Source organism: Aethalodelphis obliquidens, unplaced genomic scaffold, assembly GCF_003676395.1.
Source record: "Aethalodelphis obliquidens isolate GAN/ISIS:26980383/991018 unplaced genomic scaffold, ASM367639v1 scaffold62, whole genome shotgun sequence".
In the NCBI taxonomy this organism is placed as follows: Eukaryota; Metazoa; Chordata; class Mammalia; order Artiodactyla; family Delphinidae; genus Aethalodelphis; species Aethalodelphis obliquidens.
In genome coordinates, this window is record NW_020838006.1 from 417397 (window position 1) to 436759 (window position 19363).

The 19363-nt window shown below is 37.3% G+C and overlaps 1 protein-coding gene across 5 annotated transcripts in view; it reads right to left on the reverse strand.

Moving 5' to 3' along the window:
• SLC4A7 (solute carrier family 4 member 7) overlaps positions 1–19363 on the reverse strand; it is a 124262-nt gene that overhangs the window by 74830 nt on the left and 30069 nt on the right. For all 5 annotated transcript variants that reach the window (XM_027088346.1, XM_027088345.1, XM_027088344.1 and 2 more), the window contains exons 2-3: positions 7359–7440; positions 3180–3326 (exon numbers count right to left, since the gene is read on the reverse strand). In XM_027088346.1, coding sequence (XP_026944147.1) covers positions 3180–3326; positions 7359–7440 — 229 coding nt within the window. The remainder of the gene's footprint in view (positions 1–3179; positions 3327–7358; positions 7441–19363) is intronic.

A 19363-nucleotide genomic window follows, 5' to 3' on the forward strand; every position in this document is an offset into this window, starting at 1 on the left:
CTTTGTGGCTGCAGTAGCAGCCTTAGCGTCTCATGCCTGTCTCTGGGGTCTGCGCTGATAGCCACAGCTTGCGCCCGTCTCTGGAGCTCCTTGAAGCAGCACTCTTAATTCCCTCTCCTCGCGCACGAGGAAACAAAGAGGCAAGAAGAAGTCTCTTGCCTCTTCAGCAGCTCCAGACTTTTTCCTGGACTCCCTCCTGGCTAGCTGTGGCACACTAGCCCCCTTCAGGCTGTGTTCACGTAGGCAACTCCAGTCCTCTCCCTGGGATCTGACCTCCGTAGCCCGAGCCTCAGCTCCCAGCCCCCGCCCGTCCCAGTGGGTAAGCAGACAAGCCTCTCAGGCACCGATCCTCCGTGCGGGAATCTCTCCACTTTGCCCTCTGCACCCCTGTTGCTGTGCTCTCCTCCGTGGCTCCAAAGCTCCTGCCCCCCCCACGCCACCCCCATCTCTGCCAGTGAAGGGGCTTCCTAGTGTGTGGAAACTTCTTCCTTCACAGCTCCCTCCCTGAGGTGCAGGTCCCGTCCCTATTCTTTTGTCTCTGTTTTTTTCTTTTGCCCTACTCAGGTATGTGAGGAGTTTCTTGCCTTTTGGGAGGTCTGAGGTCTTCTGCCAGCGTTCAGTAGGTGTTCTGTAGGAGTTGTTCCACATGTAGATGTATTTCTGATGTATTTGTGGGTAGGAAGGTGATCTCCACGTCTTACTCTTCCGCCATCTTGAAGCTCCTCCCTCTGGATCTGTTTCTATTGATTTATTTTTCTCTTGGTTATGCCTATTTTCCTACTTCATTATATTCCAAATAATTTGTGGATGTCAGATATTGTGCATTTCTCATGGTTAGGTGCTAGGTTTTACTGTATTTCTTTTAGTAGTACCAGACTTTCTTCCAGCATGCAGATACCTGAAGTCAGTTTAATTCTTTCAAGACCTGCTTTCAATTTTTTTTTTTTTTCTAGCAGATCCAGTGCAGCCTTTAGTGTAAAACTAATTTAGACCTACTACTAAGGCAATACCCTTCTGAGACCTCTATCTAATGCCCTATATGTCACAAGGTCTTTCCACTCTGACTGGTGGGAACACATCCTATTCTCAGTCTTTGTGTGAAATCCAGGAATTGTTTACCATACTGCTTTCTGGTGGCTATTTATCAAGCCTCAGGTAGTTTCCTGTCACACATACCCAGACTAGTACCCAGCCAAAGATTTAAAAGGACCCTTCTTCAGACCTTTAGAACACTCTCTGTGTGTAGCTCTCTACTCTCTGGCACTCTACATCTTAAATCCTAACCTACTAGGCCTCCCCAAATTCTACACTGTCTCCTCAACTCTGAGAGCCTGCTACTCTCTGTCTGGGTTCCTCATGCTGTGGCCTGGAAACTGTCTCACAGGGATGAACTCAGGACCACAGGGGTCATCTCACTTGCTTCCCCTCTCTCAGAGCTCAGCATCCTATGCTCTCTGTTGTCCATTGTCTGAAAATTACTGTTTCATATATCTTGTGCAGTTTTCTAAGTGTTTAAAATTGGAGGGCAAATTCAATTCCTGTTATTCCATCATGTCCAGAAGCAAAACACCTGTGTAATCTCTTTTTGGAGAGTGGGGGTTAGAAAGAAGGGACTTCATAGCAATTTCTAGGATACAGATTGGAGTTAAAACCAAAATAAACCCAATTCTGTGGCATAAAACTTTTCTAGGCATAATTACTCTATGAAAAAGTTACAAATATTTTCTCCACCAAATTTATTTTCAAACCACTATATTTAGACTTCATATTTCAGACCTCAGCTTGAACATTAAACCACCTAGCCAGGTGAACATATAAACATACTCACAGTCTAGTAAGCCACATTCCTATAAAAAATATGGTGTGCCTTTTTATTCAGAATGAAATAGAGAAGCATACTGATCCACTCACAAAATAACAGCAAAATACTTCTCAACTACCAATGTCATCAAGGTCCACTAATAATGCTTTCTAAAATTACTGATTTTTCCTTCACCAGCGACATATTTTTGTTAGCTATATGACCACTTAATAGTTTATTGGGCCATCAGTATCTCTTAGTACTGGCTAAGAGATTCCCATCATTTAGCCTAAGTTGAAGTTTCTCCATCTATATAATGAAAACAATAATACCTATCTTTAATTTTTTAAAACTGCTGAGAAGGTTAAGTCAAAGCACGTTGTCAAGGGCTTGGTGGAATACTTAGCAAAGAATTGGCACTTAATATTTTACTAGGCAATCAGTATCTTCTTTCTTATGATCATGACATAAGCTGTAGTATACACAGTAATTCTTTCCCTCTTTACCTCGTCAAAAGAACTTTCCTTCAGCACAGCACACAAGTGCCTGAGGGGGTGCAGCTCACATGGCTCCTCGAAAATGCACACACTAGGACCTATGGCATAGATGGCCATATGGGCCACGATGTCCTAAAAAACCAGTGACACCCTACATGTCAACTGAGTGCAATGTCCTGCTCAAGCCACACAGCTATTTTTTTGGGCTCTCGCCTTTCCAGCTTTCAGGAGCACTTAAATAACTACTAATCTTTATTATCAGATAATAATTCATTTTCCTCTACCATATGCCTTTTTTGCCTTCTGAGATTCCCATCATTTCCTCTGTCTACTGGCACTTCTTTATTGCTCTGCTTTCAAACAAAAATTCTGTCCTTCTGAAGACAATACTATTAAATCAAAGCACTCTTTTCTGCACAGATAACCAAGTAATCCAGCTTTATGGATAAAAATCTTCTGGCAAAAAATGTATTTAAGAATGAAAAAAAAATTTTTCAATCTCTTCCAGGAGCCTAAGGATTCCAGATATTTGTTCATTGCATATGTTAATTGTGAAATATATAATAGAGAAAAGGAAATAAAAACCCTCCTAAATTGCATTTTAAGTGCCAATACTCAACATTTACAATTCCAAGGCTGGAATACAATAAAGAAACCAAAGCCCCTTACTTTTTTCACTCATCCTAAGTAGATCTTAACCTATAAACTAAGCATTTTTCTTGTAGAAAAAATATTCTCACTTCAATTAGTATTCCTCAATGCATATACTGTGTCTGAGTTATAGCAGAAATACAATTTTAAAAAGGAAATATTTAATTAAAAAAAAAAACTTTCCAGGAAAGAACCTTAAACTGTTAATGGAGAACTTTCCATTCTCTTACCGTAAGAAGGAGATTCCCGTCCATCTTCTCTGTCTGAGTCTTTGTCTTTTCTTCTCCGGTGGTGATGTTTGTGTCCACGATGCCTGTGACGCCGGCGACTCTCTTTACTAAATGGGACGTGGACACCTATATACACAGCTCGATGACCTGGTAAAATGTTCGGAAACATTACTGGCAGACCTCATTTTATTGCACATCACAGATACTGTGTTTTTTTCAAATAGAAGGTTTGTGGCAACCTTGCATTGAACCAATGTATCAGCACTATTTTTCCAACAGCATTTGCTCACCTCCTGTCTCTGTGTCGTGTTTTGACAGTAATTCTTGCAATGGTTCCAACTTTTTCATTATTATTATATTTGTTATGGTGGTCCATGATCATTGATCTTTGATTTACTATGGTGATTGTTTGGAGGCACCACAAACCATGCCCATGTAAGATGGTGAACTTAATCGATACATGTTGTATGTGTTCTGACTGCTCCCCTGACCATCCGTTCACCCATCTCTCTCCTTCTCCTTGGGCCTCCCTATTCCCTAAGACACAGCAATGCTGAAATTAGTCCAATTAAAAACCTTACAACGGCCTCTAACCGTTCAAGTGAAAGAGTCGCACATCTCTCACCTTAAATCAGAAGCTAGAAATGATTAAGCCTAGTGAGGAAGGCATGCTGAAACTGGCATAAAGCCAGGCCCCTTGTGCCAAACAGCCAAGAAGTGAAAGCAAAGGAAAAGTTCTTGAAGGAAATTAAAAGTGCTACTCTAGTGAACACACAAATGATAAGAAAGTGAAACAGCCTTACTGCTGATAAGGAGAAAGTTTTACTGGTCTGGATAAAACGTAGACAAAACAGCCTTCTATTGGAAGAAGATGCCATCTAGGGCTTTCATAGCTAGAGGAGAAGACAAACGCCTAGCTTCAAAGGACATGCATGCTAATGCAGCTGGTGACGTGAAGTTGAAGCCAATGTTCATTTACCATTCTGAAAATCCTAGGGCCCTTAAGAGTCATGCTCAGTCTATTCTGCCTGTGCTCTATATATGTATTTTTTTTCCTTCCTTCCTTCCTTTCCGTCCTTCCTCCCTCCCTCCCTCCCTTCCTTCCTTCTTTCCTTCCTTCCTTCTGAAAATCCTAGGGCCCGTAAGAGTCATGCTGAGTCTATTCTGCCTGTGCTCTATATATACTTTTTTCCTTCCTTCCTTCCTTCGTTCTTTCTTTTTTATTTAACTTTAGTTGATTTACAATATTGTGTTAGTTTCACGTGTATAGCTTCAGATTCTTTTCCATTACAGGTTATACAAAACCTGGATGACAGCGCATCTGTTGACAACAGAGTTTACTCAATATTTTAAGCCCACTGTTGAGACCTACTGCTCAGAAAAAAGATTCCTTTCAAAGTGTTACTGCTCATTGACAAGGTACCTAGTTACCCAAGAGCTCTGATGGAGATGTACAAAGAGATTAATGATGTTTTCATGCCTGGTAACACAACATCCATTCTGCAGCTCATGGATCAATGAGCCATTTCAACTTTCAGGTCTTGAAGGCTATAGCTGCCATAGATAGTGACTCCTCTGATAGATCTGGGCAAAGTTAATTGAAAACCTTCTGGAAAGGATTCACCATTCCCTCCCAGATGCCATGGACAGCATTCATGATTCATGGCAAGAGGTCAAAATATCAACATTAACAGGCATTTGGAAGAAGTTGATTCCAGCCCTTGTGGATGACTTTGAGGGGTTCAAGACTTCAGTGGAGAAAGTCACTGCAGATGTGATGGAAACAGCAAAAGAGCTAGAATTAGAAGTGGAGCCTAAAGATGGGACTGAATTGCTGCCAGCTCATGATAAAACTTGCTTCCTACTGATGAGCAAAGAAAGTGGTTTCTTTGGATGAAATCTACTCCTGGTGAAGCTGCTGTGAAGATTGTTGAAATGACAACAAAGGATTAGAATATTGCATAAATTTAGTTGATAAAGCAGAGGCAAAGGCAGGGTTTGAGAGGACTCTAATTTTGAAAGACATTCTACTGTGGGTCAAATGCTATCACACAGCCTTGCAGGCTACAGAGAAATCATTCATGAAAAGAGGAGTCAATCAAAGTGGCAAACTTTATTGTTGTCTTATTTTAAGAAATCAACCCCAACCTTCAGCCACTATCACCCTCATCAGTCAGCAGCCACCAACATCAAGGCAAGACCCTCCACCAGCAAAAAGATTATGACTTGCTAAAGGCTCAGATGATGGTTACCATTTTTTAGCAATAAAGTATGTTTTAGTTAAGGCATGTACATTGTTTTTTAGACATAATGCTATTCACACTTTAAACAGACTACAATATAGCATGAACATAACCTTTATACGCACTAGGAAACCAAAAAAATTCATGTGACTCACTTTACTGCAATATTCACTTTACTGCAGTGGTCTGGAACCAAACCTGCAGTATCTCTGAGTATTGCTAGTATCAGTTTTCCAAAAAGGAAAAAAAGTAACATACAAAAAGTATACCAAAATTTACTATGATAAAAAAGAACTATGGGGCTTCCCTGGTGGCGCAGTGGTTGAGAGTCCACCTACCGATGCAGGGGACACGGGTTCATGCCCCGGTCCAGGAAGACCCACATTCCGCGGGGCGGCTGGGCCCATGAGCCATGGCTGCTGAGCCTGTGCGTGCTCCGCAACGGGAGAGGCCACAAGAGTGAAAGGCCCGCGTACCGCCAAAAAAAAAAAAAAAAAAAAAAGAATTATGTATAAGTTCATGTAATTAACAATGCTAGTCTCCTGTTACTTCTCTTATTTTACAGAGCACCAAGGGCTCTGTTATACCAAGGGCTAATTACACCAAGGGCTAATACCATCGACTGATAAATACACTAGATACACAGGTTACTTTAAAAGAAGGTTTTTTTTCCATTTCAGGAAGCAAATGTGGAGAACACTTATTTGTGTCTCTTTCCACCTCTTTTTGTAAAGCAATGGCCCCATTCAGCTGTCACAGAAGACTTTAACTCAAAAATATAGGTCTCAAAAAGACCTCAAAATAAGTCTATCAAAACATCTGCCACGAACACCACCTTAAGCAAGTGTTCAGGGTTAACATAACAGGGTAAGTTATGTCGATAACAGGCTAAGTTATGTCAATAACACCTGTCCACAGGTGAGAGGGGCACATCACATGTGGTATGCTCCTCACATACCCATGATCTGGGCTATGAGATTATAATGTCACAATGTGACATTAGACAAACCCACATTTTGGGACATTCTATTAGTATCTAACCACTACTCTTCCAAATGTCAAGGTCATGAAAAAGGGGGAAAGATCTAGAAATTGTCATAGATTACAGGAGACTAAGGAGACCTGACAACTAAGTGTCCTATCACAACCTGAGCTGTTCAACGGGATCCTGGGACAGAAAAAGAACATCAGTGGAAAAACTAGTAAAATCTGAATAAAATCTGTAGTTTAGTTAGTAGTATTGTATCAATGTTAATTTCTTCATTTTCATAAACTTACACCTAAATAAAATGTTAACATTAGAAAAAGCTGGGTGAAACGTATACAGGGGACACTCTGTACTACCTTGCAACTCTTCTGTAAATCTAAAATTATTTCAAAAAAAAGAAAGAAACAAAAAAACCATTTGTCAGGACTTCTTCCGGCTCAGGAAAAACAGATTGGCAAATAACTCATTTGCTACACAATTCTATGCTGAGGTTTTTATAAGTACTTTAAAAGGCTGATTAACAGACATATAAAATGAACATTTAGATGACAACCAGTCATAACTGTGGCTTATTAGTCTGGCACGCTATAGTTTGCTCATAATTCAAATTACTCAGGCTGTTAGAAAAACAATTAAAGTATTAACTCATTTTATAATTGTGGCATTTCAATTTCCAAGATAAGTAATGGTAACCATCAGTAAAGTTTGAAAAGCATTCTGATATTTATATTTCAGGGAACGTTCTATTTGCAGATATGGGTAGTGGTTAAATGGGGTTTTGCTGTATTATTCTTCTTTAAACTATATTTAGAAAAGTGCTGAACACTCTTCTAAATGTATGCTCTACAATGACAACAACAAATATTTCAACAAATAATAGGTAAAGGACACTAACAAACATTCATTAGTAATTTATCCTGCTAATCAAGTTATTTTAAACAAACTTACTTTCTAGTTCTTCTTTTTCAAACTTGGTGTTCACAGTTGAGCTGGTTTTGCCAAGATCTACAACAGCTTCTTCATCGGGACCCTAAAAAGAAATTATTCCCATTCACTCATGAAATCAATATATACTGAGGACCTACTTACTAGGGTGTGTTATTTGAGACAGCCAAAAATATGTAACAGATTGCCTTCCTCTCAAAGAACTGAATTCGTAATACAGCTAACTGTATTCTTTCAAAAGTATGTTTATAGGCTTTTTTTTTTTTAATCCACAGAAGACCATTCAAAAATCTCATGGAAAGAACTGAAATGACAAAGATTTTTCACTGGTCTTCTATGGAAGTTACTGGTAACTGGTACACATACTCACTTCAATGGAACAACCCTCCAGATCAGAAATTAAAGAAAATCGGGGATGAGGGAAACCCTTAGATAGCAATATAGAATACTTTTTTTCTTTCCTTCTTCTTCTTTTTTTTTTTTGCTCCTAGGTACTCTTAACCAAAAAAAAAAAAAAAACCCCGCTTATTAGCTCAGCTACATTGGATATTGGATTGGATTATGGTTAAACATATAATGATCAAAAATAAGTCCATAGACTTAACATGTAGTATCACTTTCACTCATAAGTTACCAAGAAACAATCAAAGTTATATGAACTTTTTATTTCTCTACAAAGGAAAAGCCATGCCAAAATGTAACCTCTAAGGAGAGTCCAGCTTTGAGTTGTGGAAGTCAACCTTTACAATTTTGTTCCATTCTTCAGCTCAACAAAAAGACTAACCATATTTACTGTAAAACACTACACAGACTATTTTTAAAAGAAAATTTTAGCTTAAATTTCCCTTCTTAACTTTCAAAAGAACATTATATAATCCTCATTAACTACTTATTATGAACTTAGTATGTACAAGATTCTGCGTCACTGACTGAGACAGATGGACGAAGCCCCTTCCCTTCAGAGGTCTTAATGTGAGCTGTGGCTCACACTGGCCTCATGCCCAGCAGGGCTCTGCAGCCTCACAGACCTTCACTGCTGACGGGCATGGCCAGCAGAGCCACCGTGAGGTGGCCCTACAGGTGCACCCAGACTCAGTGGGCAAGAGTGATGAGGAGGACAGCACCTGCCACTTCCAGTTCCTCAGGGAAGTCTGTTCCGTCTTAAGTGACAAAGACGAGAGAGCAGAGTGCAACGAGCAGGGGACAGTGGATAAGGACTCCGCTGTACTCAACCATACCTGGGACTGGGACACACACTGGAGGAGGACACTCAAGGTTCTGAAAAGATAGACAAAGGTTCTGAGGAAGAGCAGACTGATGTGACAAAGGCCTATCTGAACTTCAAGGGTGACATGGATCAGTTTGTGGAGTGTGCATGTGTGTAGTACAGAGGAACCCAGAATATGGAACCTCATTTGGAAAGGCACTCATACTGGAGAAATCCTGTCCCACAATGCCTCTGTCAAAGGATCAAAGCAAGAGATGAACGGAAGGAAAAGGATGGCCCAGGAAGAGGCTAAAAAAACACAGAAATGAGCAGAAAGGAGCGAGGGATTGATGAAGAGGTAGATGACCTAACCAGCCATTCAGGGCAGGCAAAAGATGGGCAACTGGAAATGGATGATATTCCTGCTCAGAAAGAAGCAAAGTACTACAAACCTCCCAAAGGAGAAGACGAAAAAAACCCCAACAGCTTTCAAGAAAGAAAAGAACTAATCTAATTTGTTCTCTTTCATGGTCTTTATGCTTTAATTGATAACTTTATAGTACTCCACTATCAGTTTTCTAGAAGGAAGTTATTTTATCCATCAGATGACAGTCATTTTTCCCCATGGTCTCTGTGGTTGCTCACTGCCTAGCACTTCCTCTCCACTTAAAACAATAAACCAGAAGGACATATAACGCAGTCAGCTTCTCACCACTTTCCATGTCCAAGCATCAATTGGAGGGCCAGTTTGTTTTAGAAAGGATCAAACAGGAGTTTGGGTAAAATGATCTTTTAAGGTCTCCTCTAACTCTTGACCTTAAAATATCTTACTTTTTGGGTATAGGGTTTTTTTTTCAGTGCATACAAAATAAATTCATATACAATTATTCCTTGCTATCCAAACTCTCAGTGTCTTAATTCTTATATCTTAAAACTCAGGAACTGAATCAATTTGATTAAATTTTCAAATATATTCCCTACTATCCAAACCCTCACTATTTGCTACCCGAAACTCAGAAACAGACACAGTATATTAAGAAAATGCAGATCTCAATATCCAAACTTACTTTCTGAAGGAAGGCTAGATATCCAAACTGTAGAATCAAATAGATCTGGATATCAAGAGGTACTTGTATGACTCTAAAGGACTGGGATTCAATTTAATACAGGAAACTCAGAAGTTAAATGACTTGCTAAGGCTTTATATCTAAAGGACTGGGAAACAGGCTGTGTAGACCATTATACGTTTTCATATAGTAGATTAAGAAAGAAGAGACAGCTGTATGTATGGTAACCTACCTCACAGCAGTCACACTCCCTTAATATTGAGGAAAGGCTAAAGTAGGAAACACACACACATGTACAAGAATGAAGAACTAATCATTACCATCCATTATGCATACCACACTCTAAAACCATTCCTCCAATGATGTCATGCTATTTAGTCACTAAGCATGCACAGGTAGGTACAAAAAAGAAGCTGCCTCTCAAACAAAAGACACAGATGTTGTATGATCCAAGAGGTAGCACACTGTGTATTCTAAAAGGGATTAACTGCTCCCATTCCAAACTTGCGTTTCAACAGAACAACTGCCAAGGAAGCAAAACAATATACTTAACTCTCATCCTTAACAAACAAACAAAAAAACCTCTTTTATTCATATGCAGACGTACTTACATGTTTAGATGTACTAACACTAATCAGCTAACACTATGAAACAGCTGAAGTTGGGCAAGCTCACAATATTTATTTATTTAAAATACACATACTCTTTGACCTGTAAACATCTATCACAGAAAAATACTGCCACGTGTGCCAAAAGGGGCATGTAAAAAAGAGGATGTCCATCTATTCATCTTCTCATGGTCCACTCGCCTTGCTCTCCTTAGATACCCTCTTTGAAGCCTGGAGTAAGTGACTCAAAGCCAAGTGAATATATAATTTTATTGTTACTGTTTGGGTTTTCAATGAGAATGCTTTCATGCGTAACTTGTAGAAAAAACTAAGGTTAAAATTTTTGAAGTCTGGAAAATTTACAACACAACACTGTTTAAAAAAAAAAAAAACAGGGAGGGGGTATCTGCATTCTTCCCTTAAAAACATTATCTACTTTTCAACAACTGTGAAACATGAATCAGAAAGGCACACACATTGCCCATCTCAACATATTACAAGTAATTCATCGAAATATGCAGGTGCATATGGCTATATATTGAAAATATATATATTTCCTGAGGGATAAATATATCCCTCAGAACGAAGGGATTGACGTTTCAAGGTAGAAATACACTTCTGAAAAAACACTGCATTTTTAATTCTATCACCTTAGGATAAGCTTTAAGCCATGTTTCTAAATATAGATCTAGTTAAGACACTATATAAAGTACAATTTTATTTGAGTTCCTTTTTGAAATAGATGTAAAAAATACATGTAAATATTTAAAAGGTTAAACATCAAACCACTGACACTGTGTCACACGGATGGCTGGGGAAGCAGAAACAGACAACCCTGTAGTGTTTAATTTTCTGTTAACAATAAAAATGTAATTTTGGTAATTTTTAAAAAGAATACATTCAAGTTTCGATTTAATGTGTCAGTTATTTTTAAATCTGCATCTAGAAAAAACTCTTCTTCATTTTTTAACTCCAAGAATATAGTGGAAAACTAAAAATAGCAAAAGCAAAGAGCCACCCCTGACATCAAAATGTTTTCATTCCTAACCTCAGATGAGTAAGCCACACAAGCCAGTCCTTATAAAGCCTACCTAAAATGAAATAAAGCCAAGGCACTGGGAAAACTCAAATACATGGAAGAATAAAAAGGCACCCTAAGTATACCAATGCAAGATTGACTCACTCTAATCTTAAGAAAATTATTTTGCCTTGGTTTCAATTTTTTATTTATAAAATAAGGTAACTATCCAGAATACAACTGCTCTACAACACAGAAGACAACAGATTTAAGAATTATCCATATAAGATCACTAAGAAAGTTTAAATTCTCTTTATACGACATAACAAATGTGCAAGGTTATTTACTGTAGCTTGTAACTGGAAAAGACTGGAAACCATCCCCAGGGGCCCTTAAAAGAGGAATGGCAATGTATCTGATGGAATACCAAGCTACTAAAAAAAATTAAGATGCTATATACTGACATGAAAAATATTTAAGACCTATTATAAAATGAAATACACACAAGGTAGAGAACCACACGTACAGCATACTACTTTCTGTATAAGAAAGTCCGTAGAAGAGGAATATCTGAATTTACACAATGAACACTGAAACTGAAAGAACATACAAGCAAACAGTATAACTGGTTACCTCTGACTTCTGGATTTATTGTTTTTCTTATATTGCTTTGATTTATTTTAACCATGTGAACACAGAGGTAGACTTAAGTATAAAATCTTTTGAAAGCCATGTCACCTATCTACTTGGTCCTCATCCACAAGTGTTACTTGCCCTTGAAAGAGCTGTGAGGCGAGGTGCCATGTGAGTGTGCCAAGCACAAGGGCACAAGCACAGAAGAGGCCCACATTTTACTGAATCTAAATATGGAGACTAAAAATGCTTTCTCATCTACCATACAGCTTTAAAACTAGATTAATTAGCAAAGTCTTAACAATTACAGAAACAAATACCTATTAACTTCCTAATTAAAAGTGATATGAAGATTCAAAATATATCCTGAAATAGTATTGTGGTTGTATAGGAGAATTATTCATAGGAAATGCGTTCCTAAGCATCTAGGATGAAATGCCAAGAGAAGGCAACTAACTCTCATAAGGATCTAGAACTGTATTACGTTAAGAGATTTTCAGATTTTATGATATATTATAAATTCAGACACACCTAGAGTTTGTTAAAATCCAGCTTCCTGTGCCCAGTGCTGGAGATGCTGACCAGTAGTTTAGGTGGAGCCCAAGCACCCGTATTTTCAATAACCTCTGTGTGATTCTGCTGCATGCCAGTCTGCACACCATGTCCTCAGTTATGTTACAGACTTAAGCTATATATATTTAAAATGCTCTTCAAGAGAGGCTGCTTCCTGCCCTTCACCATTTTAGGAGGCCTTATAGGGACCACTCTCACTTCATTCACATTGTTTTAATCCTTCAGAAGATGAAATATACATTCCAATTCACAAGAAAACACTGTAAAGTTACTATATACTTTCACTGTATTACAAGCAACCCTAAATCTATTTCTTCCAAATATTGCCAATTCCCAATCTTATCCCACCTACTACCAAGAGTTGAACTTAATATTAAAAAAACTTTAAATTTATGGGCAAAACGCTTAAGGGTAAGCAAATAACCTTTCCTAATCCAGGTAAAAGGAGAAATCATCAGTGAATACTGTTTCACAAAATAAAAAGCCAAAGAATGATATTCAGTTTCTAAAGAATTCACTTGGCATTTTTTGATTGATTCATTACTCTAAAATAGATGGACGAGACATAAAAGGTATATGGAAAATTAAAGCAATTTAAAATCACAAATTTTAAACTCAGGCAATCATGTGATTCCGACAGAAAAAAATTTAAAACCCTGGGAAAAATGCTTTGTCACCAGCCAGAGGAGGAACTGGATAGATTCAGATACTGGAACACAAAGTTTCAGAAATTTTTATTTTAAATACACACCCTAAGAAAAAGTTACAAAGGGAAAAAGTGAAGAGGTCAAAGAATATGAGAGCAAGAGAACTCAAAGAGGTGTGAGGTGTAAAAACTCACAATTGACAGATTCCAATAATAAAGAAGATTATTAGTGAAACACTATTGTCAGAAACTTCATTACAAAGCACAAGAGTCATGGACAAATGGAAAGCCTCATTAGGGTCTATCTGAAATTATAAATCACAAATATTTATGGCACTCTTGCTATGAGGAGATACTTATATTCATTCCAAGTTCTAACTCAGCACACACACCAAAAAACACATAGGAATCACTTACTTTAGGTTATCGAGTATATATAAATTGATTAACAGAAATGAGGATAATAATAAAATCTATTTCTGAAATGGGCTTTTAAAAAAACTACCTCAACTTTATCAGTAACTAAAATGTACAGAAAAGTACAGGCATTCTGCACAAAAGGAAAAACACACATACACAAAGATCCAGTAGATGTTTTATAGCAGAAGGTCTAGCAGGTATTCTGTCAAAATTCCCCAATTTCAGTCAGTTGGGGTTATCGTTAGCTAGGTATTTTTAGAATTCCACTGAATTTTTTTTACCAAAAATCGACAAGAGAAAACCAGGAAATCCCTCAGCAAGATGGTCTATTTGCCTATTCTTTCCCTGGTTAATACCCCTGACCGTATGAATCTGATGGACCATAAAAAAAAGTCTCATTTCCTTAAATAAAGACTAGGAGTTTGGACTCATCCATTCATTCAACAAATATCTACTGAGTGTAAGTACACTATGTGCTGAGCATCATTCCAGATACGGAGGATACATCAGTGAATAAAAAACTGTAATATAATCAAATGGCCAGCTTATCAGTTAATTTACAGCTAAGGTAGGGCTCCCCATGATAAGAAATCAAGGCGTAAATGAATTATCTTCTCCATTCCTGATGAATAAATGAGGTCTCACAGACTCATAGGTATGGATGGGTTTTACTTTTCCATTTCAATCTTCTCATTTTACACACACACACACACACACACACACACACCCCCCACAGAGCTTAAGGGACTTGTTCTTTATCCAGGAGACAAGAGACCAAGGTCACTGTAATACAAGCTGAGAATACACAGTACTTTATAGTATTTATTAAAACTTGTAATTATATATTTATGTAACTAGCTGCTTAACTGTTTCCCAGCCTGAACAATAAGCTCCAAGAAGAAGGGAATCATGTCCATTTTGCTCACCACTGTCTCCTCAGCATCAAGCAGGGCCTGGGCCTTGGTTAAATACTCATTGACTGCTGTGTATATTCCAAAGGACAAGACACTGGGCTAAAAAATTTATATTGGATACACTTAAGGCCTCCTTATGAACACAATTAAAGCTTAAACATAGATAGGTACTCAATAGTTTGGAATTTAATCAATCAGTTTATAAACAAAAAAGCCCAGCACCAACACATGATAAAATCAAAATTCAATTCACTAGTAGGAATTCCCAGCAAAATCTAATCTAAGTTTTGTATCAAACAGGTCTTACCAATATCTCTCATAGTCATTTATCCTGCCTGAAAAGCCAAAATTCACAATTTGTACTGTCTTGGTCAAATGATAAAAATGAGACTTTAACATGCCAAAGGCATATTAGGGGGAAAGGAGTGTTAAAAGATTATTTAACAATAAAGTCATAAACCTAGGCTATTATCCTCTTCTGACACCTGAGGTTTACGAAATCCATTATTAAAACAGCATCAGAAGATCCCTATCACAAAGTAATTTCTTCATTATAAGACATATGGCTACAGCCCAAAAGTAACACCTCCCATAAATTATGATTATTAACCATGTAATTTCAGTTATCAAATACTTCAGTTTAGCTTCAAAACATATTTAACCATTAAGACAAAGTAATTTCTTTCCTAACATCTTAGCCATATAAAACTGCTTAAAGCCTCATTCAAGTAATACTAACTAATCAAAAAATGAATTCTACAGAATAATAAAAATGCTACAGACATTGTTAATATAACACAAGGATTTACTCCTTTCAGCAGATGACTTCCACAGCCAAGGACACAGAGGATGATACTATTCTAAGCCAGTGCTAGTAAGCCTGACATTTCTTCAAGCTTCACTATTAAACTCTGAAAGATTCAAACTTGTTCATAAATAAAACACAAGATCATAACTGCGTACATACAGGTAACTTCTTCTCCAGCCGAAATCTTTCCATAGTGGTATATAAATGCCTTGTTTTTGATAGTGTAGTGCATTAAGTCCCTTGCAGAGTCCAGGGGCAGTGAGGACATAGCTGATTTAGGTCACTGTGCTTTACACAGATGAACCCTCTAAGTTGCTTTCATGGTACAACCAATCAGGGTCCTCTAAGTTACCTAATCTTCCAAGCTAATAACTACCACTTACGCAGGGTCAGAGCATAAGAGATCTGACAAGTAATACACACATTTAGTTATAACTGAAAATACCAAAAGAAGAATGTAGCAACCAGTTTTCAACTGAAACCTTTCTATAACAATTAATTCAAAAGAAAGCATACACTAAGGATATATGTAATGGGTGTGTGTATTTTTTTTTTTAGAGAATAAATTTTCAACAACATAGTTAAATCTAGCTCTTAATTTCATTTAAATTCAGGAAAGATCCAAATATATTTTCGCCTGAAGAGAGTTTTGCCTTTTTATCATTACTATATTTATACCAACTTATTGTAACCATATACTAATAACAGGATTAATAAGTCATATTGTGGCTTTAATTATCATTTTACTCCCAGTTAAGTATTCATATGGATAACAGCTAAAAGGGAAAAGGTAATAAGCAGCACCCCTCTAACCTTCGGACTCAAGATCTCTTTCCACCCTTAAAGACTACATAAGACCTCAAAGGGCCTTTGTTTATAAAGTTTACCATCTATACTAACGATATTGGAAGTAAAACTAAGAAAACTTTAAAATATTTATTTAAATTCATTTTTAAAAATAAAGCCATTACATGTTAACATAAATAACATTTTAGTTAAAAAAATTTTCAAAAACAAAACAAGATTTAGTGAGAATAGCTTTTACATTTTTTCAAATCTCTTAATATCTGACTTAAGAGAAGATGATTGGATTCTCATATCTACTTCTGTAAGTAGAAGGGCACCCGTGAAGCCACCACCAGGGAAGCCCAACAAGTAGTCATTCTTAAAGGTTAGGTTGCAAGGTGGAATCTGAAACCATTTCAAGTGAATGTTTTACATACTGCTACATTAAAATCCATTGGTCTATCATATACTTTGAATGGACCTCTCATCCATTTGTAAAATTTCACACTTCATTATACAATATTTTTAAAAATCACATTTGTTACTATTATCAATCTTGTAAGTTTTAAGTGTTGAGAACAGATACGTTTTTCAAAATTATAATTTTGTTTTATGAAAGCTAGACTCATTATCATTAGTAGCAAGTACCATGAGCTGTTTTTCTTGAAGTGACAGGCTCACTTCATTTCTTTCTGAGGAAATATCTGTCGAAGGTCAAGTCTGAATAACCATAGTTAGTTTGTCCGTTCTTTCAAGTAAAAATGGCATCCTGAGAAAAAAAGCAGCTAGAGGAGCTCACAATTCAAGCAAACACACCAGAGCTTTTTCTCCAGACAACCCACTGTACCTCAGTATACAGATGTATTTCTATGCATGCTTCCTATTCTGTCATTTGGAATATTAAAGCAATGTGTTCTCAAAGGCTCAGATTTAACAAAATCATAAGTTTTTACTGCTTCATCAAGGACATTCTTTTCTTCAGTGAACAGTTTTGTTTTGCTTTTAAACGGAGAGTGCCTGGTGGTGCTGCCTGGTGCCTCCCTGAGTCTCACCCAGCACTGCTCCCACACCATCCGCACAAACTTCAACCCAGGGGAAAAAGGGAAGTAGTGTCCCAGTATTATTATGAAAGTAATTTTGATCTTGCAGATCCTCTGAAAGGATTTCAGGGACTGGCAGGGGTCCCTGAATAGCACTTTGAGAACGATTAAAAAATTCAGGTTTAAAATACAGAACTGGGCTTCCCTGGTGGCGCAGTGGTTGAGAGTCCACCTGCCGGTGCAGGGGACACGGGTTTGTGCCCCGGTCCGGGAAGATCCCACATGCCTCGGAGCTCCGCAACGGGAGAGGCCACAACAGTGAGAGGCTCGCATACCACACACACACAAAAATAATAATAATAATAATATATATATATAAAAAATAGAACTGAAGAATTGTAGGTGAATATTCTTTTCATTTTCTCTATGATGCTGTTTGTTCAATGAATATTTTAATGTGTATAGAAGGAGAGAAGATTAAAAAGTATCATCTTGTTATTCTGTTTTCTAGAAAAATGATAAAACATATTTATTATACCTATTATGTGCTAAAACTATGCTAAACATTATCATATATATTATACAGCACATTCAGATATTTCATTTTCTCCTCTCAGCTCTGACTAAAGCTCAGAGAAGTGAAGTCACTTCTCCAAAGTCCCAGAGCTAGTAGGCAGTGGATTTAGGATTCAAACCTAGTCCTTCTCAATTCATACTTTTCTTCTACTCCAACTACATATAATAAAATTTAAGAAAAAATTTTCAATAATAGTTGAATAAAACAAAATTCTAACTGAACACAGATGAATAAAATAAAACGTTTACTGAATTCAAATAAAATGTAATCTAAATTAAATCAGAAATATGTTCTGTGAATAGACAGACTTGCTTCCTGGTAAACAAAGCAAACAAATGATAATTTCTATAGAAATACCTATATCCCAAAAGTAAAGCTAATCCTGTAGAATTTACTGACAACATGCACCAAATAACAAAATAAGAAGTTTAAATTGAAATAATATATATCAAACAAAAAAACTTTATTTTATTTTATTTTATTTTTATTTTTTGCGGTATGCGGGCCTCTCACTGCTGTGGCCTCTCCCCCTGCAGAGCACAGGCTCCGGACGCGCAGGCTCAGCGGCCATGGCTCATGGGCCTAGCCGCTCCGCGGCACGTGGGATCTTCCTGGACCGGGGCACAAACCCGTGTTCCCCGCATTGGCAGGCGGACTCTCAACCACTGCGCCACCAGGGAAGCCCAAAAAAACTTTATTTTAATCTTCCATGATCTATATGAAACAGTAGATACCAGGCAAAAGACATGACACAGCCTTCAAGTACAGCTTTGGTTTTAGTAAGCTTCTCTAAGAATTGGAGACCCCAATGACATCAACAGCTACAATAAAAATTTTTAAAAACTTCAACCCTTCTATGATTTACACTTGGCAAATGAACATAAATCTGAAGAAACAAATAAAAATGTATGTTATTCACTGATTTTTAAAATCCTCAATACATCAATCCTGGAGTAAAGAACATCTACAAACAATTAGGTTCAAAACCAATTTCCACAATGACTTCTTGAAATTTACCTGCTGTGGAAATTCTTGGCCCTTGCCACTGGTATTTAAGAGCTTAAACTTCTGGTGTGGCACATGTCTCACGCCCACTGGATTACAAGAGCCCTCAGCATAGGGACTTAGGTAGAAGGAAGGGAGGGAGAGAGAAAAAGAAGAAGCTTAACAGGCCTCAGGGGAAAAGGAGGAATTCGGTGCATACAATTTTTTAATTTCCCAAATTGCAAAACAAATGTTATTCATCAAAATACAGAAGATCCATCTTTCCAATATGTTACCTGTTATGACACTATCCTGGGCACTACTAAACCAATATTCAAATAACAATTTTAAATCAAGTTTTACAGGTTAAATAGAAAGGTGAAGTCAGTTTTAGTCTACTACTTTCTTGAAAAATAAAGATATTAACTCAAATATAAACTCAGGAATTTTAATCTGGCTAGTCCTTTAAAGATTTCTTTTCAGTTTTATTTTACAGCAATACTTAATCCTTTTAAACCAATCTATTGAAGTATGACTGGCATGTAAAAACTATACATATTTAATATATACAACTCGACTGAGTTTGGGGTAAGTATACACTCATGAAGCCATCACCACCTTCAAGACCACAGACATATCTGTCACCTCTCAAAGTTTCCTCCCAGCCCCATATTATCATTATTATTTGTGTGTGTGTGCCTGTTCATGTGCGTGTTAAGAACACTTA